This window comes from Nansenia antarctica, assembly GCF_963989245.1.
Source record: "Nansenia antarctica genome assembly, chromosome: 3".
NCBI classification, from domain to species: domain Eukaryota; kingdom Metazoa; phylum Chordata; class Actinopteri; order Argentiniformes; family Microstomatidae; genus Nansenia; species Nansenia antarctica.
Window position 1 is genome coordinate 25,081,618 of NC_137688.1, and position 25,266 is coordinate 25,106,883.

Consider the following 25,266-nt stretch of genomic DNA (forward strand, 5'->3'; position numbering starts at 1 on the left):
GAGCAGTCTCGCGTAGCTGTTTCCCCTCTCCAGGTGGGATAGAGTGGCGTGGAGAGTCGTCGCGATGGCGTCCTCTGTGGACCTGTGGGCTCTGTAGGCGAACTGGTATGGATCCAGGTTGGGCCGGAGGCGTGTGAGTATGTGGGCCCGGACTAGTTTCTCGAAGCACTTGATTGGTGTGAGTGCCACCGGGCGGTAGTCGTTTAGGCAGCTCACCGTGCTTTTCTTCGGGACTGGGATGATAGTTGAGGTTTTCAGGCAGGGTGGGATGGTGGCCTGGGACAGGGACTGGTTGAAGATGTTGGTGAAAACCCCGGCCAGCTGGTCGGCGCAGTCCCTCAGCACCCGTCCCAGGACGCCATCCGGCCCCGAGGCTTTCCTTGGGTCCACCGCCTTCAGTACGCGTCTCACTTCATGCTCTGTGAGGGTGAGGCTGCTGAGAGCTGGAGAGAGTGGTGTTTGTGTTGTGGTTACCTCCGTTCGCCCCTCGTCGAACCGGGCGTAGAAGGTGTTCAGCTTTCCCGCCAGCAGGGGGTCGTCCTCTGCGGCTGTGAGCCTGTTGGCTCTGAAGTTTGTCATCTGCTGAATCCCCTGCCACATCCGCCTGGAGTCGTTGCTCAGGAGGCATTCCTCAATCTTCTCTCTGTGCTCTGCCTTGGCCGCTTTGATTCCGCGCTTTAGGTTAGCCCTGGTGGAGCTGTACAGCGGTGTGCTCTTCCCTGCGAAGAAGGCGTTGTCCCTCTCGTTGATCAGTTTTTGGACCTTCCCAGTCATCCATGGCTTCGTGTTGGGGTAGACCCGGACCCGTTTGTCCACGGTGACTGAGTTGGTGCAGTTCACTATGTGGTTCAGAACCGACGACGTGTACTGTTCCAGGTCCTCATGCTCATATTCCTGCCATGGGGTGTCATTTAGGCAGATCTGCAGTGGAGCGGACCCTTCTGGCCAGGTTCTGACAGTCTTAGTGGTGATGGGAGCACTTTTCCCCATGGTAGTGTATGCAGGGATCAGGAGGATTGACACATGGTCAGACATGCCTAGATGAGCTAGCGGACTAGCCTTGTAAGCACGTTTGATGTTGGTGTATACCTTGTCCAGTGTTTTTTCTCCTCTTGTTGCACATTTCACATGCTGATAGAACTTGGGTAGTACTGCCTTCAGGTCGACATGATTGAAATCTCCTGCTATGATGTGAATAGCCTGTGGATCAGTGCTTTGTTGACCACTGATGACGTCATATAGCCGCGCCAATGCTAGGCTGCCGTCCGCGCTAGGCGCAATGTAAACACATGTTATGAACACCGCGTTAAACTCCCTCGGGAGGTATGTGGGTCGGCATTTAACAGTCAAGTATTCCAGGTCTGGGGAGCAGTGGCTACTTACAGTTTTCATGTTTAAGCACCAGCTATCCTTCGTCGATATTATGATCCCCCCCCTGCGCGACTTGCCGCTGAGCTGCGTTCGGTCAGCCCGGTGTAATGTCCGTCCCTCCAAGCTAACCGCGGAGTCCACGATGGTGTCATTTAGCCAGGTTTCGGTAAGGATAATCACACAGCTATCTCCTACGATGTTATTTTTGGCAACTTGTAGTCTCAGTTCATCCATCTTGTTCGTCAGGGACCTGACGTTGGAAAGGAAAATACTCGGCAAAGCAGGTTTGTCAGGCAGTGTGTGTGTAGTGAAGTCCAGGCTAATACGACCATACACTGAGAGTTACTGTAAGTAAGTTCAGCCTATTACTGCATTTTGGTAAGAGGGAGGGTGACGGAGGAAAGTGAATAGTAAGTAATAAGTATGATGCACTTAAGTTGAATCTACAGTACCAACGACCTCAGTGATTGCTCTTTTATGAGACTTTTTAAGACCCTATAAAAGTCATGCATGGTTTCCTCAAAGCTTTGAAACATTATTCCTTTTAGCTTAAGTTTTTAAATCTTCACAATGGAGTTTCTGATGATGGCTAGCATATTCATCTGTAGCGGCAAGTCAAAGGGAGGGCATTTATTGATACTAAGCGAGTCAATATGTGATGCACAGTAACACAGTAATACCAGTTCAGTAATATATGACACTTGACTTGTTCCACAACCAAGAGAATACACATCTTCAATTACACAACAGTTGTAGGAACGTGGTTAGGACCTTTTGGTGTCGTGAATTAACCCTCCTGTTTATGTTCGGTTCAGTTGAACCCAGTCCTTTACAAGTCACCTTAAAATAGTCATTAGTCATTACCTCCATAACATATTGTTCCCTTAATGACCCTCAAGTCACACCTGTGATTGCAAAAATAACTAAATGTATTTCTTTTTTATTCCATAAAAAACACATTTGTCTCATATTAATCCACTCGTTTTTATCATAAAACACACAATTTGCAAAGATTTTATGCTATAATATTGGACATAATGTTGTGACATAATGTCATTGTCAAAGAGGCTTTCTAGCACCTCACTGACACTTTTGGTTACATTTACATTTACATTTTTGGCATTTAGCAGACGCCTTTATCCAAAGACCCTGCGACATACCAGCGTCATGTCCAGGGGGTGTACTTGTATGTACATCAAGCTGCCTCACACTACTGAAACAGGAGATAGGCTGCTGCTCCTATGGGCCATTAGGCTCAAGAACCAGCGATTCTCAAGGCTACTTACTTACTTTATCCAAAGCGACATACAACAAATACATTTTCCGTTCCGGAGGTCAAACTTTAATATGAGCTGATAATAACAATAACAACAATAATAACAATAACAATAAGAAATCTTGGTTTGATTATACATGGTTTCAATAATGTCACCTATCCCCTCTAGGTAAATCATAAAGTGCATTTCTAACACAAACAGAAGAGGACAGTGATTCCCCCCCCCCTCGCCACGGTAACATTGTGGCCAGTGAAATGACATGTCGTTGGCAGGATTGCGAAATAAAAAAAAATACACCCGCTCTCTTTGCTTCTTTCTGTGTCTCCCTGTCTGATTTCAGCTTCTCTCTTGCCATGGCAACATTGTGTCGCATCAGATGTATGTACTGTATGTATGTATGTATGTATGTATGTATGTATGTGTGTGTGTATGTATGTATGTATGTATGTATGTATGTATGTGTGTATGTATGTATGTATGTATGTATGTATGTATGTATGTATGTATGTATGCATGAAGTGAGATTGTTCTTAGTCCGGAGTCAGTGGGGGCAGAGTAGGGTGGGGGCGGGGGGGAGAGTTCAGCTTCCTGGCAGCCTGGTGGATAAAGCTATGCCTCAGCCTGATAGTCCTTGACTGGAGGCTCCTCAGTCTTCCCCCTGACGACAGGAGACTGAAGAAGCCGTGTGTGGGATGTGTGGTGTCGCCTGAGATTCTTAGTGCTTTGCGGGTCAGGCGTGTGTTAAAAATGTCCTGGAGGGAAGGGAGGGGGACTCCAACGATCTTCTCTAGTTCGAAGCAACCATGTCCAATGAATGGAATTCCTTTGACAATTTAGGATGGAGACCAGATCTGTTTTGTAGACCAGTCAGGTGATTTGAGTCACCAGATCATCCGTAGTAGCCTAGTTCATGACTTAAACCATTTGGCATATTCTTCTATTGTCTGAGGCAGGTACAGTAACAACAGAATGTTCTAGCTTTTAACTTTACACATCATTGTATCACTCAACTTTATACTACTTTATACTTTAATATTTGCTATTGACTCACAGGGTTGCCAACTCTCACGCTTCTGGCGTGTGACACGCGCTTTCACCTTCAGTCTCACGCTCTCACGCTATGGCAAGGCAAGCCATTTAACATTTATTAGCTAGAATGGATATTCATTACTGATATCTGCAACATCATTTTGTCTAGTCAAAACCCCAATTCAAGATATCTTTAATTATATTTGGACTAATCGAAACCCTCATTTTAGATATCTGTAATTATAATTTGACTAGTAAGATTCAAATTTATTTTTGCCATTCAGGTGTATGGGGTTTGTCATTACAGATATCTACAATTCAGTTGTAGATATTAGCAATTCAGCCAATATCTGCCAATATCAGCCAATATCTGCAACTGAATTATGACTAGTTGTAATTCCAGTTTCAGATATCTACGGTTTCATTCTGACTAGTCATATAATTCCAGTTCAAGATATCTTTAATTCCCATTAATTCTACATTGTCCTTTTAAGATATCTTATCCTAAATTGAAGATATCTTGAATGAAGTTGTCGATATCTTGAACTGGAATTATGACTAGTCAAAATTATGTTTTAGATATCTCAAACTGGAATTAGGAATAGTCAAATTGAATTGCAGATATCTATTATAAAGTTATAGATATCTTGAAATGAATTGTAATTATTGATATCTCAAATTGGCGATATCTTTAACTTTCATTCTGCCTAGTCGAAATGTTATTACAGATATCTTAAATTAGAGTTTAGACGTTACTCAATCTATGGTACGTGGGCTCGTGCTTGGTGGTACGCGAAGGAATGTCAATGTGGAGGAAAAAATATGTAGGCCTATATAATCAGTTTAAAACCACAGGCCTACTATCAATATACAAGGAATGGTATTTAACATATGTTATTTTTTTTATAGAAGCATCGGCGGTTCTACACTGGGGCACGGGGGGCAGCTGCCCCCCCACGAAAATGGTTTTCCCCAACAGTTGCCCCCTAAAAAAAACGTTGATGATATTTCTCTGATGGTTCCCCTAACCAAACATTTAAAATAATTTGCACAGTCAAATGCACCCCCCTTAGCGAACGTTAAAGGGTGCTTATGTCAACCATATTTCTATTCTCTATAATTTCAGTAATAATTGTACCAAATTGGGGCCAGTAACACTAACTTGTGTGCAAGTATGTTTTTGATATTGTCAATCGTCTCACTTTTAATAGGTGAGCTGGTAACACAAATATGCCAGGGGAAAAAAGGAAAATGGACATAAGGACCTTTTTTGGTCAAAGGTCAGCAGAGACAAGTACAGGGACACAGGTGAGGTCTTACAATACTAGTATTTTAACAGTGCAAGAAGATTGAACCAGGTCCACCTGCTAGGAAAGATGTAGATTACTACCTACAGTACATACTGTAGTTGTCTCCTTTATTCATTACCTTAATGTCATATAAGTCAATTGTATAGAAACAACTCACCAAAATTGACTATTGCATAACTGATTTGAAATCCACCCAGGGGGGGAAACCCCCCCTCAACCCCTCCACTCGGTACCTTGCCATACTTTGGCTTTTGCTGAAATGACACCACTGGTCTTGTAGCTTATTGGAAATTGCTTGAGTGTGTGTGTGTGTGTGTGTGTGTGTGTGTGTGTGTGTGTGTGTGTGCGTGTGCGTGCGTGAGAGTGAGAGGGAGTGTTTTTGTGCATGGATGATGTAGCTCTTTCTGGTACCTCAATAATATTTTTGGGCTTAGTCTCCGACTGGTTGGCCACCCCTGCCATAGCAGGTTCCGGGTCTCATATCGTTCTCACCTTTTTCACCCCTGACCCATTTTCATGCCTGATAGTTACATGTGTAATAATAGTGTATTACAGTATATTTAAAAAGTAATTGTGGGTGGGTGAATCGGTGGTGTGGGGCTAAGGGGCATCGTATAGTTAAAACTTAAATGATGGTATATGTTTGACCCCCTGCCCCGCCCGAGAAATCCTTTGCCACCCCTCTGCCACCCCATTTAAAACATCCTAGAACCGCCACTATAGAAGCAAAATAAAAGTCACTTTACTACCAGCGCGCATATACAGCGTTCACATCAATTGAGCGCAAGCCTGTTATATTCAAGCTAGTCGGTGGTGGCCGCGCTAACATTTGCAGATCAATATGAAAAGATCGAACGCCTTACAATCCTGGCTCAAAACGGGATCCATTAGGAGACCTGCTGATCATAATTCTAACTTATTAGGCAGTAGGCCTAATGTTAGAACCGGAGTAGCTGAAGAAGAAGAAGACAGTCATCCGACTGAGCCAAATGCTAACGTTACAGCCTCCAGCAGCAGGCGGCTTGTACCCGCTGCTAGCAACGTTAGGCCTACTAGCAGCACAAAGAAGACCACAATAGTTAGAACATAATATGCTGCCAGTTACATTAAACATGAATACCCTGCGCTGTTGGACAAAGCCGTGCTCTTCCTCCTTCCCTTTGCGACCACCTCCCTGTGTGAGAAAAGCTTCTCTTCTCTCGCTGCCATGAAGACAAAATATAGCTAGAAACAGAATGGACGCTGAGCCAGACTAGAAACAGAATGGACGCTGAGCCAGACTAGAAACAGAATGGACGCTGAGCCAGACTAGAAACAGAATGGACGCTGAGCCAGACTAGAAACAGAATGGACGCTGAGCCAGACTAGAAACAGAATGGACGCTGAGCCAGACTAGAAACAGAATGGACGCTGAGCCAGACTAGAAACAGAATGGACGCTGAGCCAGACTAGAAACAGAATGGACGCTGAGCCAGACTAGAAACAGAATGGACGCTGAGCCAGACTTGACACCAGCATTTACCCAGATATCTGTGCTCAAAGACACAAGCGCATCCTTCTCATTAGGTGAGTTGTCAATAGACAACTGTGTGTGTGCGTGTGCGTGTGCGTGTGCGTGTGTGTGAGTGTGAGTGAGTGAGTGTATGCAGTTCTTGATGTAGCCTACTCACTTGCTGTGTGAAAATGAAAATGTGAATCATAATGTTGAGTAATTTCTATTACTGTGTGTGTGTTTGAAATGCAGTTCTTGAGTTCTTGAGAATTGAGTTCTTGAGAACAAGCTGTTGGAGAATGAAATAACATTGTTATATTCTTACTGTTCAGCACTTGCACTGTGTGTGTGTGTGTGTGTGTGTGTGTGTGTGTGTGTGTGTGTGTGTGTGTGTGTGTGTGTGTGTGTGTGTGAGAGAGAGAGAGAGAGAGAGGTGTATTCATGAAATACAGTTATTGAATTATCATTTGCTGCTTGAGAATGAATTATTGTTGTCTATAGTTGTTACTGTATTATTGTTCAGCACTTGCTCTGTGAGACTGTGTGTATGTGTGTGTGTGTGTGTGTGTGTGTGTGTGTGTGTGTGTGTGTAAAATACAGTTGCTCTGTGACTTATTCTTAGCACTTGTGAGTATGTTGGAGGTGCTGCCCCTTGCATGTTTGGCAGAGAGTTTGTGTGGAACAGTTTTAAAAGCAAATTGTACCCCAGTTTGTACATGTTGCATTGGCTGTTGCTGATAAAAATACAACATACATATTATTCTTATTGGAAATAAATGTGCCTCCTGCGTGAACTGGCCTGCACTATATTGTATTTTAACATTCAACAGTCATACTGGTGGTACTTGGAGAGACATATATTTTCTGAGGTGGTACTTGGTGTGAAAAGTTTGAGAACCACTGATCTAACATATACTGTAGCCTACTTACACAGTAGTGTAGCTAAGTCCTCATCACAGTGTGAGCTCCAGTACAGTACATCCCTGTCCATCCCTTTGAGTGGTGCACTGCTGTACTGGAAATAATGAATAGCTTGATAAGCAGTTTGCTGAATGGGAGAAAAACTAATAATAATGTATATTTACTCAAACCAAAAAGGTCCCCTTATCTTACTCTACATGGAACTAGGTTAGGAATACTTCACCCTATGTCAACAGACATAGTAATGTACAACATTTTGATATGATCATGTTTACATTATTTTAAAGAGCTTTGCTTCAGTGTGGAGGAGATCATCATCAGCTGACATGGTTTAACAGGGCTTACAACACTGGAATATAAACATATAAGACCAGATTTCGCTGACAGTTGGACGTGTCAATCTTCAATCTGAATGGAGTAAACATACAATGGATAAACTGGTATGGTTTTCTGTCACATATGCAACTGTTTATCTAAAAATTCAGCCTTCAACAAAGCTGGCCGATCTGTGTGTACTGGTATACAGTAGGGATTCAGATTGACAATCTTGGCTTGGTTTTACAAAGAGGTTTGTTTGGTTCTAGGGGTTACACATCTAGACATTCAAACAAAATTGTGTTTATGGAGTGTTTTCGGCCTTTAAATTCACTGTCTTGTATGTTATATATGACATACTACCTTATATATTAAGTAGTATTTTCACATAGTCCTCTTTAAAAGAACCGAACCCAGCCTTCATTGAACCAAAACCCCAATACTCATTAGGGTTGCTTCTCTCGACAATTATTTAATTCAAAGGGAGAGAAGCAACCCTAATCAACCATTCATGCTTGTGAAAACATGCCCGAATGTTCCTGATCAGATTGCAGTTCGTTTTGGATACCTGCATAATGGCTGTGGCTGAAAATGTTATTTGATTTCATGAAGACAAAACAATCTCCTGTTGCACTTTTTAGAATGCAAAACATTTAAACGAAAACGTGTAACTAGATAAAAATAGATCTAATATACTAAATATCCATACTATTGATATGCAGTAACCTGTGTAAGTAATGGGACAGTGTTTTTATTTTTTATTTTTTATTTTTAAATCAAGCAATTACTATGATGTAATTAGAGATTCTCAGCTTTTATTTTATGGTATTTATATACATAAAATGTACATGTACATTGGTTTCACTATTCATAAATTACAACATTCATAGTCCCCTTATTTCTGGGTACCCAAAAGTGATTGGCTTGACTGAGGTCTCTGGTTTGTTAGGTGTCTTCTGTTACATAATTTTAGTAGTCATAAGAGAGCTCTCTATGTGTAGTATTGATTTTAGGCTTTTCATTTGCCTTTGGAGTACGTTATTGGTGTCTGTCAAGATGAGGACCAAAGAGACATCAATAAAAAGTCAGGGAAGCCTTCATGAGGCTGGAATATCCCAAACATAGCCAAAACCCTAAACCTACCCAAATCAACAGTTTGGAACATCATTAAAAGGGAAGAAACTACTGGTGAGTTCAGAAATCCCAAACAGTCTGTTACTGTAGGCTGAGGAAGACTTTGACAGTGGAGGCTCTGTCCTAGAGCCCTCTTTACCTCTCTTGGCGTGGTAATCTCCTCACATGGGTTCTCCTACCACAGTACTCTGACGACACTCAACTCTTCCTGTCTTTCCCCCCCTCTGACTCACATGCGGCAACTCGTGTCTCTGCGAGTCTTGCTGACATCTCTGCATGGATGTCAGTCCACCACCTCAAGCTTAACCTTAACAAGACTGAGCTACTCTTCCTCCCTGGGAAAGACTGCCCTCTCCAAGACTCCTCCATCACAGTTGAGAACTCTACTGTAATCTCCTCCCAGACAGCCTTGGAGTGATCCTCAACCACCAGACTCCCAACAATGCTGCACATGTGAAAGATCCATTACAATACCCCCCCCCATGATCATATGATGGAACATCCCTATGATACATTCATAACATTTTATGGATTTGTAACCATGTGTGTGTAGTTAATATTTATGAATTTCACTATTCCATGTGTGTGCATTGAACCCGTAAATAAACCCTTGGGTGAGAGAATAACATAAATAAACAAGAAAACACAAAGTAGTAGTTCTCTGGTTGCTGTTGAGCCATTACACTGTACATGTTTGGCCTTCAGCAGATGCCTTTATCCAAAGGGATTTACAACAAATAGATTAGTTTTTTACACTGAAAAAGGAAAGGGGGGTAGTAGATGTCTCAGGATGGACAGTTCAGGTGTAGCCTGAAGAAATGGGTCTTCAGTCTACGGCGGAAGATAGGTAGTGACTCTGCAGTCCTGACAGCAGTGGGAAGCTCGTTCCACCAGCGGGGAGCCAATAGTGAAGAGACTGGGTAGCACGACTGCCATATCCTCGTAGAGGCGATGGAGCCAGTCGGCCAACAGAGGTGGAAGACAAGTCAAAAAGTCAAAAGTCACTTTATTGTCCCATCACTGGGAAATTTGTATTGGGCTTACACCCCACAGCAGCCAACAAAGAGCAACAGACAATACTTAATATTAGCACACAAACAGAAGGCGGACCTGATTAAAACAAGAGTGGAAATAAAATGATAAGCAAGATAACTTACATTCATCTGGTGCAGTTTAAAAGTTTAACAGAAACGGGAATAAAATAATTTTTAAATCTATTTAATCTAGCGCGGGGGACTCTGAACCTCCTCCCAGAGGGCAGCAGTTCATACTCTGCATGTAGGACATGGGAGGGATTCATGAGAATTCTATTAGCCTGTCTGAGAGTAGCCTGTTCAAAAATAGACTGCAGGGATGAGTGGTCTTTCACCCCTATGATCTTCCATGCAGTCTGTATCAGTCGGACCAGTTTGGACCTTAGTTTTACAGATAGGTTACCAAACCAAGATGTAATGCCGTATCTGATGAGACTCTCTAAGACAGACTGGTAGAAAAGTAGCATACATTTTGGGTCAACACCATGAACTCTAAGGCGGCGTCGGAAGTGTAGTCGTTGTTGTAATCTGCTACAAAGGCTGTCTACATCAGCGGAGTGAACGGGCTGATGTTTGGGGGGTGACCATTACTTGCAGGTAGGCAGGGGCTGTTCCCTTTGACGCCCGGTAGGCGAGCACCCAGGGCCTTGTGTTCATGGACGGTGATGGAATGCAGACTCGTTATCAATGTTGTGACTATGTTGACAGTGTACCCAGTACCTTGTCCGACATTGTTCCAATGTTCCAATGTTCCAACATAAAGTCCATTCATTCATTTATGGAATGCGGTCTCCTATTGCTGATGTGTCCATGTTGACACTATATAAGAGATGTGTTGTGACAGTGTACCCAGTACCTTGTCCGACATTGTTCCAATGTTCCAATGTTCCAACATAAAGTCCATTCATTCATTTATGGAATGCGGTCTCCTATTGCTGATGTGTCCATGTTGACACTATATAAGAGATGTGTTGTGTGTGAGTGGGCACTTCAGTCTACCTTAAGTGGGCTGGGTCCAACTCGAGTTGTGAAGGACCATTTTCTTTATGAAATATTATACCTAGATTTAAAGCAAGTTCCTATCTTGAGTCTCATTATTAATCCACAACAACAGTAAATGTCAAATAATAGAAGAATGCTCAACATGATTAAGAAAACCAAAAAACGACTCCCCCACTGATCAGGAACACACTCCAGGAGGTGTGGATGTATCAGAGACGACCAACCACAGAAGACTTCACCAGCAGAGCTACAGAGACTACCAACCACAGAAGACTTCACCAGCAGAGCTACAGAGACGACCAACCACAGAAGACTTCACCAGCAGAGCTACAGAGACGACCAACCACAGAAGACTTCACCAGCAGAGCTACAGAGACGACCAGGCAAGGTGCAAGTCACTAGTTAGTCACAAAAACAGGATCTCCATGGTTACGGTTTGCTAAAAAGTACCTAGCCTGCAGAATTCTGGAAAAAGGTTTTGTGGACGGATGAAACAAACATTAACTTGTATGAGAGTGATGGCAAGAATAAATTGTGGAGTAAGAAATTAACTACCTGATATCCACAGCATACCACCTTATCTGTGAGATATGTTAGAGCAAATTAATTCAATAATGGCAGCCTGTTTCGTTTCAAGATGTATAAGAAAAGATATTTAATATTCTTCTGCAGAAGGAGGAAGTTTACAGGTTCGCCAGACGCATCTGAACGATTCAAAGTTCCTCGTAAAAGTCAAGATCATTCATTACATGTCAGTATTTATGCTCTCAGTTCCCCTCATAAACAAGTCCGCCCTTAGGTGAGGTCTAAACCAATCATTTACAAGGGGTGTGGATCTGAACATTGAGGAAGATGATGGGGATGAAGGTTAGGGGGGAATCTGACCCTCTCTTCCTTACAGTATAACAAAAGTGAGGAGTGGTGACCATTAGGGCTGTTACGATTAGTCGACGTCATCGACGTCATCAACTACGTCAATACGTCGGTTTGCGTAATATGCGTCGGTTAGTCGTAAATAAACAAAATGGCTGCGGCCAGTGCAAACACGGAGAGAGTTAGCGATTAGCGATGTTAGCTTATAGCCAGTTTAACAGAAGTAACTTCACTTTTAACATTACTTCCCGTGGTCGTAGCGGGCTGGCTGACGGCTTAAAATGACCGTGATGACCTGTAGACCTTATCCAGCTATAGTCTTGTGTTTCTACCCCGGGGCATAGCCCTATTATCTCCATATTTATCTCCTAAAACAGTACTAGCTAAGCTGTTGTGTTTACCACAGTCCTGTTCTGACTGGTCGCGGGCCGTAAGTGATGCTTGTCTCACAACGGAACAGTTTGTCAGTGTGTGTGTGTGTGTGTGTGTCTGTGTGTGTGTCTGTGTGTATGTGTCACGCATGTGTGTGTATCTTTCTTTGTCTCTGTGTGTCTGTGTGTGAGTGTGACATGCTCACATTCCTCCACAGTAATGCCTAAGGTGGAGGGGGGAGAAGGGAGAGAGGGGGGGAGAGAGCTAAGGGGGGAGGGGGAGAGCAGAGAGAGGGGGAGAATGTTATGTTTGTTATTGAGATTGTTATTGTTAAAGATTGTTACTGAGAGGTATACGGTATTCCGGTTAGAATTTCACTTTTTTACAGAATTTACTGCATTACTTGCACTTTTCCTTTTACTTGAAGTTAACTTTTATATTTTATAATATTATATTTTATGTTGGACTGTAAGAAAGAGAGGATCTTTTTTGTTGTGTGGAATATTGCCCTGCAGTGCAAGAATAATTGAATAAAATACTGAAATGTTGATAAGAGAAGTTTTTGACATTTATTTGGGGGAAATTAAGTGATACATTAATCGAACAGCAAAAAAATAATCGTTAGACTAATCGTTAAATTAGTCGTTAGAATAACCGACTAATCGAACAAATAATCGATAGATTAATCGTTAGAAAAATAGTCGTTTGGGACAGCCCTAGTGACCATAGAGTGAACAATGCCGGGCAATCACTCTGGTGTGACTCAGCATTGTTCTGAGTTTCTATGTAAATGTATGGCACAGGATGACAAGCAGAGAAAACAGGTTTCATTGTAATCATTTAAATGTGTCTGTTGTCTAGCCAATGTCAAGCTTCAAGTAGAGAAACTGGTTTTATTGTGTGACAACAGGAAATCATTTTCTATAGCTTGCTGTAGATATTCAATTTAAGATGATGGAGTTTGAATCTTAAATGTAGCTTATTACATATAATAATTTTCTCTCACAGATATGGTGTTGTGGCTTAGGCATGTATCGCTTTCACAGGGATTGGCTCACGTGTCTTTATTGATGATGTCACTGCTGGTGGCAGTAGCAGGATGAAGTTCTTTTTTCTGAGTGGGGCAGTCCCACTCATATTTTTCTTTTATATTGATAGACACAGTAGAGATTTTGACAGGAAGGATGGGTGAGAGGTCGAGAAGTGAAGACATACAGGATATGTCCGCGGCCGGAATCGAACTGGGAACCCTGCGGCTACATGGTCGACACTTAACCTGTTACGCCACCTAATTGATGAATTCTGAGGTGTACTGAAACATCTTGTCGGTCCAAACCCACTGGACTGGAGCTTCATCATACGACAGGAAATGAACCAAAACATGCTGCTATAGCAACTAGGGAGGTTTTCAGGGCCAACATTTGGAAAGTTGTTGACTGGCCAAGTCAATTAAAATCCATCGAATCCAAATCCCTCAAATCTTATTGAACGTGCATTTCATTTTCTGAAGAGGAGAATTAAGGCAAAACAAACAGCAACTAAAGATGGCTGCAGTACAGGCAAAAAGCATGGGAAAGTGTTTATTCATGTTCAGTTTCAAGTTTATTGTTACGTGACATTACACAAGTGTAAACGTATGTTTACATTGCCCTTTAAATTTAAATTAAATAGAAATTGAATTGTTGGCCAGATAGGGGTGTGACTGGGATGTGATCACACATTAACACTGAAAATAGTTGTCTGGCTTCGCCCTGAGGCACATTTCCGCCAAACAAGGCAGGCACTGTGTCGTCCTGACAACTGTGGCCACAACCATTTAATACAAATTGCAATGTTTTATGCCATATCAACTGTAGGCCTACTGTAATCTGATTTATAACACTCTCAATCTCATGTTTTGGATAATTATTTTATGAACGATTAGAAACACAGATCTTACACAGCTCAGTAGTTGTTTTGGAGAGTGAGTCAATTATGATTTACCTCTGCAATCATGCACAAATCAAGGATCAACCATAGAAAACTGATCAGAAATGTATAACATATACATACGTTTACTCATAGTGTTGTACGGTATACTTACATATGAAAAAGTGAACATGTTGCTTTTATGTAGTATGCAATGTATGTATCCATTTTTAAATAATATTTAGTGCTACAGTGCTATTCAGTATACATTCACTGAGCACTTTATGAGGCTGGCTGACAGCCTAGTTGGCTGAAGTGGAACCCAACGTGGCCTTCTGCTGTTATAACCCCGAATAATAATAATAATTATGATTCATAATAATACAGTGAGCGGCAGTTCTGCGGACGGAAACGCCTCGTTCATGAGAGATCGAGCTGATAGAAAGGCTACAGTAACTCTACCACTCTGTACAATAATGATAATATTATTATTATTATATTATTATTATTGTACACACTACACAGTGGTTATCTGAGTTAGCATAGCCATTCTGTCAGCTTGACCCAGTGTGTTCATTCCCCCGTTGACCCCTCATCAACAGTGCGTTTCCATCCACAGACATTTTTTTCTTTATTGTACCATTCTAGAGTAAACTAGAGACTGTTGTGTGTGAAAATCCCAGGAGATCAGCAGTTTTAAATACTCAAACCAGCCCGTCTGGCACCAACCATCATGCCACGGTCATGGTCAAAATCACGGTCATGCCACGGTCACGGTCAAAATCACTGAGATCACATTCTTCCCCATTCTGATGGTTGATGTGAACGTTACCTGCTGGCCTGTATCCATGGTGCTGCTGCCACAAGATTGGCTGATTAGATAAATGCATGAATGAGAAGGTGTACAAGTGCTCCTAATAAGGTGCTCAGTGAGTGTATGTATATATCTATATCTACATCTACAGTATATCTATATCTATCTATCTATATATATATACTTTATCATTTGTTGACTTTACTTGACATTGTAACACATAACCTTTACCTTCACATTGCTGGATTCAGCTTTCAATATACACAGCTTTTCCCCCTTAAAAGTGTGTCTTGTAACACACCAATACACAGTTACACATAGGTACAACCCTCAGATGGTTCTTTAGAATCACCAAGGACCAAACACTAGAGCTAATGAACACTAGGACCAAACACTAGAGCTAATGAACACTAGGACCAAACACTAGAGCAGTTTAAACGAATCCAAGGTTGATTAAATCCACAGCAAAAATACACCAACACATGTAATCTGTAACATGATGCGAATAACAAGAACAGTACATGTATTCATTAATTTCCCAAAGAGTCAAAATCCCCCCTCCCGGATGACAACTTGTTGATCTACTTCGACGTCAATATCAATACTGTCTGTTTTCCAGGAAAAGCATTCTCATGCTGTTTTAAAGATGGCTTCCAGTCGGCCATGTCAATAACACAATTACACACGTTCCCTGCAGGAAGCTGGGTGTAACAGGCTACGTCCCCCCTGGTGTCACTCACAGCCAGACATGATTTCAAGACAGGAGACGGTCCAAGGACAGCAGACGTTGCTGCATGCTACACAACCCTGACACAATAGGGGACATCTGCTACGAGACTGGGCAGAAGAGGCAAGGGTGGAGGGGGGGAGAGAAGGGGTGAGAGGTGGAGAGAGAGAGAGAGAGAGAGGTGGAGAGAGAGAGAGAGAGAGAAAGGGTGAGAGGTGGAGAGAGAGAGAGATGATGAGAGGTAGAGAGAGAGAGAGGAGACAAAGAGGATGAATACAAAGTGATTACATGTACAAGTACATTAACATTCCTCAATTGATGCAGCTGTTGATGCAGCTGGTCAATAATAAGGCTACATGTAATAGGTTTAGCTATTCACATTGTAGCACTGCTTTGTCTAAAATGACAGTGGAACTGTGACAGATGATCGGGTACTCTGAGCACTCAATCTCAATCCTTTCAGACACTGCTGGCCTGAGAATACGTGACAGCGGAAGTTTTATGTACTGTTACAACATGAAGATCTGGGGCCTCATTTATAGAAAGTACATTGGATCAAATTTGATCTTACCCGTGTCGTACGTAGAAAACCACGTCAACGTAGTGATTTATCAAATTTCAACGTGAGTCAATTTGACCGTGGAAACGATCGTAGCTCTATGTCAGGTATTGACTTGATGTACGCACATTACCTACTGGTTATGCAGAGTTATTACAAGCATGTGAGCCGCACTGCCTACTGTAATTCATGCAAGTGAAAGTGGCTCGTAATAAAATTAACGATGTTGTTTAATTCAAGATTTGAAGGGAACTGATGTTTATGATTGTATTTCAGTCTTCCTTGAAATCCCTCCGGAGCTGTCAAGGCAACGCCATCTCCCCTTCAACATGCCTATTCATAGCTTTCATGTGACGTCACAGCATAGTGGAAACGCCCACCTGACGGGCAAAAGGCACTTTTTGCAGGCAAAACCCACAGGCAAAACCCACTTTTTGCGGGTTAATAACTTTGATTCTCCGGGGGTTAGGAAAATAATTCCAACGTGTCCGGATAGAGGAGAAGACATGGAATCCAAACGTTTTTGAATGGAGTCGATCCTCCACTCCTATCACCGTCGTGTATCTTGATAGTTCTTCATGGGTGAGGTGGTCTAAATAGTAGGCAGCCGGTAAATCGCCATGTTGAGCGATGTTGCTATGATACTTTTTGCCCGTCAGGTTGGTGGTTGCTAGGGAAGAAACCACGTGACTGAAAGCTATGAATAGTGCGCTCCACAACGGACCTTGCCCGGCCATGCACTAAATTATACTGGATTTCCTCTGGTGTCTGTGCGTTCGCAAAGGGAGTGAGCAGCCATGTTTTCAGTGTCACCTGATAAGAATAAGACCATTATATTATTACAGTATAAGCAAATAGTTGTTTGCCTGGTTAGTTGTCATGATCAAACGTTACAAATGCAATTTACCGAGAAGCCACCCTTCTCTGCCCTCTCCCGCTTCCAGACGAACGCCTACCCATAGCACTTGGCTTAATTCAGCCGCTATAATTGAGCCACTATCACAGGACGTAAATACAAAGCTCATTCACCTGCGTTCAATTTCAAGTATATTTGTTATTTATAGAGGGAAGTACGTACGACAGACATACGCAATTTTAAACAAGCGCAGCCCGTTTTATAAATAATGCGTACGTCCATTTAGAAAATTGTGCTTACGTGCAAGTCAAAGATGACGTTCAAGTACTTTTTTATAAATGAGGCCCCAGAAGTTCATTAATGTTGCCACTGATGACTGTGGAACAATTAAATGGGTTCACTTGAGTGGACCAGAAAATGGACCACCAATACATTCTGTTCAAACATGGAATCACTGGTTCACACACACACACACACACACACACACACACACACGCACACACACGGTGAGCAGCAGCGCACTTTCTAGATGGCGGTGCAGCGGTAGTTGGAGTCGCCCCCGGCCACACTGGATCCGTCCGCCTTGACCACGGTGGTCTTGGAGGAGTGTTGCTGGGAGCTGCGCAGCTCCTTCCTGCGGCACAGACGCTCGCGGTAGTTCTGGGCAAAGATGAGCAGCATGAGGGGGTTGATGCAGCTGTGGGAGTAGCTCAGGCAGATGCTGATGTTGTAGGCATAGATGAAGGCATTGGTGGGCGTGTTGTTGCTCAGATTGATAACCTGGATGACGTGATAGGGGGACCAGCACACTAGGAACAAGGCGATGACCATCACAACCGTCTTGGTGGCCTTCTTGGCCCAGACTGACTGCTTGCGCTTGACCCGGCGGATGGAGCGGAACACATGGAAGAGGGTGAGGGAATAGAAGGTGATGATGAGGAAGAGGGGCAGGATGAAGCCCAGGATGGACTGGTAGAGGGTGTACCAGTACATGTCCCCAGGCCCGTCCAGGTACATCATGCACATCTCGAGGTGGCGTTTGCGGAACACCCTGGCGTACATCATGACGGGGATGGTGAGCATGAAGCTGCCCACCCACACCAGAAAGTTGATGAGGATGGTCCACTGGATGGTCCTCAGCTCAGAGGTGGGGTGGACTATAGCGATATACCTGGAAACCATGGAAATAGATTCACACCGGTCAGACACTGGGGAGACCTAATTATAACATTATAACATAATGACATCATTGGTTCATTGAACACTCTGCAGGAGCACAAAGCTGGAACACACAGTTATCTTGTATCTGTTATTTTCCTCCCTGACAACTGTTGTCAGGTGACTGGGACACATGTGGTTGCATGGCGAAACCACTTGGGAATATCAAGCACATTTTCTATGCATTATGAAATGATCTGTATATTCTTTTAGACTCTTTTTTTAGATTTCGTTTTAAAAGGAATTAGTATACTGGAGTGTGTGTGTGTTCTGTGTTATATAGAGTAAGAGTACTCAGTAAGGAGGGGGAGTGGTCTGTTATTGTTTGTGCAAATGGCACACAGTGTGATGTTGCAGGCGTATTGCATGGGCATTGTAAGCAAGCAGTTGCTCAATCGAGAAGTGAGATTTCTATTTCTCCGTCCAGATAGCAGTGATCACACACTGTAGCCATTTTACATTAATGGGTCTTAGAAAAATATCAGACCTTTGCTGGTCCAATTGTCCAGATATGGGCCAGATCTGGTTGCTTAATGCTTAGATGTAGTGACCGTATCTGGCCCATTTCTAGGTCATCATTTCAAGTAGTAACTTGGCAACGCCCATGTCGGGTAAGATTTGGCATTTTCATGCAGAGGATTCGGCAACCAGAGCCGGCCCACTGCTGACCCAGGGAACAGAATAGTACCAGGGCCACATCCACATTCTGGCCCAGCCTTGACCTGAGCACATGTAGATGTGAATATAGAGATTGCTTTTATCTGATGACCGGGCGGGAAATGATTCCATATGCTCCTGCAGTGACCAGTGATATCTGAAAGACATGGTGGCCAGGCAGACAAACCTGGAGATAAGGACAAATTAGTGTTCTCTTTAACTGTGGAGGAGCTTGTGTGGAGAACGTAAGTCTTCCTGGAAACCTCTGAATGGCGTGTGTGTGTGTGTGTGTGTGTGTGTGTGTGTGTGTGTGTGTGTGAGCGTGTGACGTGCGCTTATGCACGTGTGGTTCGTGTTGTTGTGTAGTTCACTGTATTATGCTTGAATGATCCTAGATGAGTCCGATAATAAAAGAATAAAACCGTCTCACATGACCAGGTCTGTATGGATGAGCAGCATCAATACATCAAGGATGGTATAATCTTTTAGTTATTGACACTACACTGCCTGGTGTACCTGCATCATAGCCCCACCTTTGACTAGGATTGTGTCTGTATATAGTATGTAGTATAGGATTATCCTGTAATGTAAATGTAAATATAGTCCTGTAGTTACAAATGGGGCTAATTGCATCATAACATTACATTGAATTGAATCATTAATTTATCATCATTCAAAGCAAAAGTTTTCTGTCCTATAGCCTTTTCAAATGAAACACAATTAATGCGAAATGCAATTTAAGTATAATCGACATCATAAGGGGAGGCAGTCTAGACTTACCTGTCAATACAGAGAACAGTTACAATCCCCACCGTTGTAAACTGGTTGCTCACGTCCACCACCACCACTGCTTTGCACATGAAGTTTCCGAAAGCCCACTGTCTGTCTCTGACAAGCTGGTGGATGGTGAAGGGCATAACTAGCAAAAAAAGCATGTCGGCAATGGCTAAGTTCAGAACATAAATGTCTGATATCATTTTCTTCTTACAAGTAGCCACCGCATAAATGACCAAACCATTGGCAATAACTCCGATTGAACAAAGAATGCCATAAATGGACGGGAAAATGTGCATAAAGGTCGCTATGTCGATAATGCTGTAAAGCGGGCCGGTCCTGTTCGAACATGACGAGTTTGAAAAGTTACCTATGTCACCGTACTTATACATACTCAATATGTCTGAGTCATTCATCTTCAAATCTTCCAATATTTGCAAAGTCGTAATTAATAATAACGCATAGATCGGTACCCTACAGACGCCGGCTAAGCAGACTAGTCATGTCCAAACTTCTAGGGCAACCCTGCGCACTCTTTTTGCCCGCAACAGTGCGTATCCTTGATTTTAGGCTAGCCTACTTCTTGAGATTCTCTCGAAGTGGGATCAAATAACTTCTGTCTGAGTGAGATTCTGCTGCAGAGCAATCCGGATCAAACCTCGGAACAAAATAATGCCTCTTGAAGCGCCCATATTTATCTGTGGAGCCGATGCCTATCTGGGCATCCCTGTGCGTCCCCGCTGGGCTCCAATAGCGCATTTTCGCCGATTCACTGAACCATGAGAGTCCGATAGTCCCCTCCCTTTAAAGATCTCTGGCTGACACACACTTCATAACAATTCAATAAAGTTAAAGAAAACTGATTAAAAGATGGGAAAATCAGCCTTCCCTTCCTTCCTATCTTTTTGGAATTACACTCCTTTGAGAGTGTAGAACTTTCTCTTTGTTGCTCACTGTATAACTATGGTGCGTTCGTAAATTCGCTTTGGAAATCTGATGAGCGAAAATTATAGTTCTTGGCTTTGTCGAAACGATGTTGTTGTAGCATAAGTGCCAGGTGCCATGTGATTATTGAAATGACCAATTAGGGCAGGCTTAATAGCATAGTAGTAATTTGGGTATGCACAGTTTCTCACGGTTAGGGGAAGTTAAAATAATTCTCAGGAGCCTATACTGTACATATGTGGTGAACATATGTGGTGTTTGTGTTATTTGTAGTCAAGTGTTTGTGGTCTTTGCAATTAATGAATCAATGTACTGTACAAGTACTGAGGGTGTAAGGCAGGGTGCATAGCAAGCACTTCCTTTGATGTTCTGAGCACTCATACTAAAAGCCTTTGATGTTCTGAGCACTCATACTAAAAACCTTTTGGGGAAAATGAGTCTGTATCAAAACCAGAAACATTTATTTATTTTGATGCTCTAGACTAGCAGGCATACCATCTGCATAAAAAGTACACACTGCTCAGTGAATGCATTTCAACATGTGAAAAGGCTCGAGTCATCTGGCGTGTACTTGCTGGAGTAGAGGCTAGAGGGCATGCATCCAACAGAGGGTTAGGACTGGCTGGGATGGCTTACAGAAGATGATGGAAGCACAGAGAGTGCCACTCCATCACCTAGCAAGCACAAAGACGTTATAAAGACGCTGTGATGAGGCCTTTCAGAGATGCCCAGGACTAGGCCAGATCACATGTTGATTTGGCAAAAAGTCGTTGAGATGACGTCCTGGAAAATACGTCATAAAAATCGCCAAATGGACATGTGATCTGGCCTAGTCCTAGACGTCTCTGAAAGCCGTCTTGTGTTTGCTGGGAATCTTTTAATTATGAACAATAACTTTCAATTACAAAAACTGGAATAATTATCTAATTATGAACAAAAACAATAGAATATGCAATTACACAGTTATATCTTGTGTCAACAGAACCTTATATCTTGTGTCAACCAATGGTTGAAATAGGGTGATATTCTGGGCCAGATATGAACTAGTCGTGATATGACTCGATCTGGCCGGCCTGGCCCAAATTCGTCCGGGTCCGTCTGTGCTTGCTGGGCAGGGATCAGAGTCATCATCACATCGTGACAGTATTGTTGTCGTAACATTGTAACAACATATTATTTTACATTCTCAAAGTGTGTCCCAAATCAATAGCCTACCCCTTTGTGCTCTATTAAGAATATCCTCTTTCTGTTTAACTGGACAATAGAGTTATCACAGTTTTATGAACATACAAAATTGTTCCATAACTAGCTCATGGTTTTCATGATTTCCTGACTAGAGTCCAATAGGACATACAGCCTCTATCCAAGCAAACACAGATATGATCTAAAGGAGTGTGTTTATCCCAATGGGGACTTTGGGAGTAGGATTAGCTGTGTGGTCTCTTCGTGTAGGCTTTTGTTGATCGTGTTCATGTGACACAGGAAATGCATGCACATCAGATTGATCTTGTTTGTGGAATGTTCGTCCTCATTCTTCTTCTTCTTCTTCTTCTTCTTTATCACCTGAGGCGACTCAGACTTTATGGGGTGAGAAAGCAGATCATGAGAATTTTCTATCAGTCCATTGTTGAAAGTGTAATCAGATATGGAATAATTGTGTGGTTTGGCAACTTAACTGTACAACAAAAAAACAGACTAGTCAGCATTCACAAAACAGCTATGAAAATTGTAGGTGAAAGAGACTATGTGATCCTAAATAAACTATATGAAAAAGCTGTCCTGGACAAGGCTAACAAGATAATCGCAGACCCCCAACATCCGCTCTCCACAGAATACGAAGTTCTCCCCCTAGGTAGAAGGCTTCGCATGCCAAGATGTAATTATAAGCTCTTAAAACTATCATTTGTCCCATTCTCCATTAAACTAATCAATTCGCTCAAGCAGAAACGATGATTAGGACATGATCACCAGCACCTGCACTTTATCTTAGACACCACTTGAAGGGCCATGTGCAATATTCGAAAACACCACTTGAAGGGTTATGTGCAATATATATTTATACCAAATGATGCCATGTCCAGGTGGAAACTGCTGCCAATGTCACTCAATCTTTGTTGCTGTCCTGTTGTTTACTTTGTCTACTGTATGTTGTATGTATCGTCTCTGTTGCACTTGAAGCATGAAAGTACCATGCCCAAGACAAATTTCCCCTCGGGGACAATAAAGTATAATCAATCAATCAATCAATCAATTCTTCTTCTTCTTCTTCTTCTTCTTCTTCTTCTTATTATTATTATTATTATTATTATCCTTCCATTCCTTGCATTACAATGAGCCCATCCTCCAATGTCTACCTCCACCAGCCTCCCCTACACAAGCAAATGGAGGTGAAACATGGTCCTGTCTTACCCTAGTATTATGGAAGGTGGAAATTTAAGTCTATTCGGTTGTTAAGTCTGACGTCAAACGTGACGTTTAGCAATTTCCGGGTCCAAACCAGAAATTCCCTGCACCAGAGTACCAGTGTACTAAAGTGGTAGAATGACAGTTCAATAATTTTTTAGACTCGGATCTATTCATACAACAAGGGACACAGCACTTTCCCGTTTTTCCCATATTTGTCAGCGTCTTTGAGCCTCGGAAAAGCGCTATATAAATATAATGAATTATTATTATTACTGAGGCATTTCGAAGACAGCGCCTCAGCCAACTTTGGACCCGGAAACACGTCACGATTTAACAACCGAATTGAGACACAGGCAGAAGGGGGGATAATTCACACAGCCCCAACCCTACAGCCCAGATCCCATGTAAATAATGATTTGTGAGACGCAGGCTTAGCTGAGGCTTTACCAGCCTGTCTATGGAAAAGCCATGCCCTTTACTTGACTAACTAACAGGTTCACACCAGTTGGATCTGAGAAAGAGAGGAATTGTGGGATTGTTTTCCTAGTGGAGGGAGAGAACGTTCCTCTTGTGTGGTTAATTTGGTGCAACACGGCATTAGCAATTCGCTATCGATAAAAGGCATAGACAATGTATCTTATTATTATAGTTACGTATATGCTTTGTGTGTTGTTTATCAAGTGCAATTATTGATGTCATAGTGTTGTACCCAGGGTTTTAATAACACATGACTCCTGGGCTTGTAATATTGTCACCTCTCATGGGACTGTTTATGTCAATATATACACTTACGAGGGTGCAATTATTAGTTTCTGTACCTATCTGTTCATGTGTAGAAAATGTACTGTATGTATGTCAATAAATCTATCGATCACACCCTTTCAGTAAACATCAGACTGTTCTTATAAGAATAGCATGCTCAGGCCATTGGAATGGGCCTCATAAACCCAGTTGGAACAGAGTTTTTAATTTAAATTGGTGTTCATGCAATTGTATACCGTATATTAGAACGATCATAACGTATAGTTATTAACCTACTACCTTTTCCTGTTTGAATATGTCACAACCAGAGGTAGGACCCAAACGCAGACACAGGAGAGCGGCGGGGAAGAGTTCAAACAAATAGAGTTTATTACTATCTATGACAGTTTATTACTATCTATGAGAGCAGATGAGGATAGGCAGGTGGGGGGTCAGGCAGGTGGGCTGGGGGTCAGGCAGGCTGGGGATCAGGCAGGTGTGAATCAGGCAGGTGGGGCGTCAGGCAGGTGGGGGGTCAGGCAGGCTGGGGGTCAGGCAGGTGGGGGGTCAGGCAGGTGGGGGGTCAGGCAGGCTGGGGGTCAGGCAGGTGGGGGGTCAGGCAGGCAGGCTGGGGGTCAATTAAGAGATATAATGGCATGCCTTACAGTGCCATTCTGTTTTCTCACGCCTATTGAGGTGATTTCCCATGAGTTTATTTTGACATTGAGACATCTTACACTGAAAGTAATTACCAGATGATTATTTTTACCACGTGACTCTCTCAGTTGTGGTTCTGATGATGTCAGGAGTCACAAACACTGACATTCCCGTTCTCAGAATTGGTCTGTTTCCATAGTTCAGAGACTATAAACAGACTAATAAAACAGTGGACAGTGCTGTCTGATGGCTGAGAGTATCACATGCCTAGTTTGTCTGATGTTTCTGTCCAGAAAGAAGAAGTTGTTTGAACATGCAAGTCGGCCAAAAATCCTTGTGCTTCAGGCGTTAACTTTCCCAACGCCCTACTCTGCGCTCTGCTCTGTCCTCCCATTCTGAAGAAAAGGATACTGTTTGTGATAAACATGTGGTTGATTGAATGGATAAGAAGCATGAAGCATGAAGTATGAAGCATGAGACATAGTAGGGACACCACCATTAATGAGATCATCGTCAGTACACAGTACATTCTCTAACCAATGTTAGTGCGCATAATATTCTGGATTACCGCTTTTTGTTGTTGCTCAGAACAGTTTGTATCGTATCCAACATAAACCTTTACAGCCCTCTGGTATGAAATGAAACATGAATTGGCTTACCACATGATCACGTTTTGGTGTTGTGTCTGTATTTAGCCTAATGAAGACTTTGAAACATTGTTTTGTTTGGTGCAGCAATAAAGCACTAGGGAGTATTACTGTACGTCTGCTTTTTCTTCCTGTACTTGTACTAGTTTTGCCTTAATTGCCTAGCATTAGTTACATATGTTTCCTAGGGGTGGCCATATGACTTTAATGCTTCTTATCCAACATAA

General features: G+C 42.5%; 1 protein-coding gene across 1 annotated transcript; it reads right to left on the reverse strand.

Annotated features, from left to right (window-relative positions):
- Positions 1–17,519: 17,519 nt before the first annotated feature.
- mchr2b (melanin concentrating hormone receptor 2b) lies at positions 17,520–20,035 on the reverse strand (the record flags this gene model as incomplete). Its single annotated transcript, XM_080527119.1, has 2 exons — positions 17,520–18,165; positions 19,650–20,035. 2 exons carry the CDS (start codon positions 20,033–20,035, stop codon positions 17,520–17,522), a joined length of 1,032 nt encoding a protein of 343 aa, XP_080383245.1.
- Between the last annotated feature and the right edge of the window lie 5,231 nt (positions 20,036–25,266).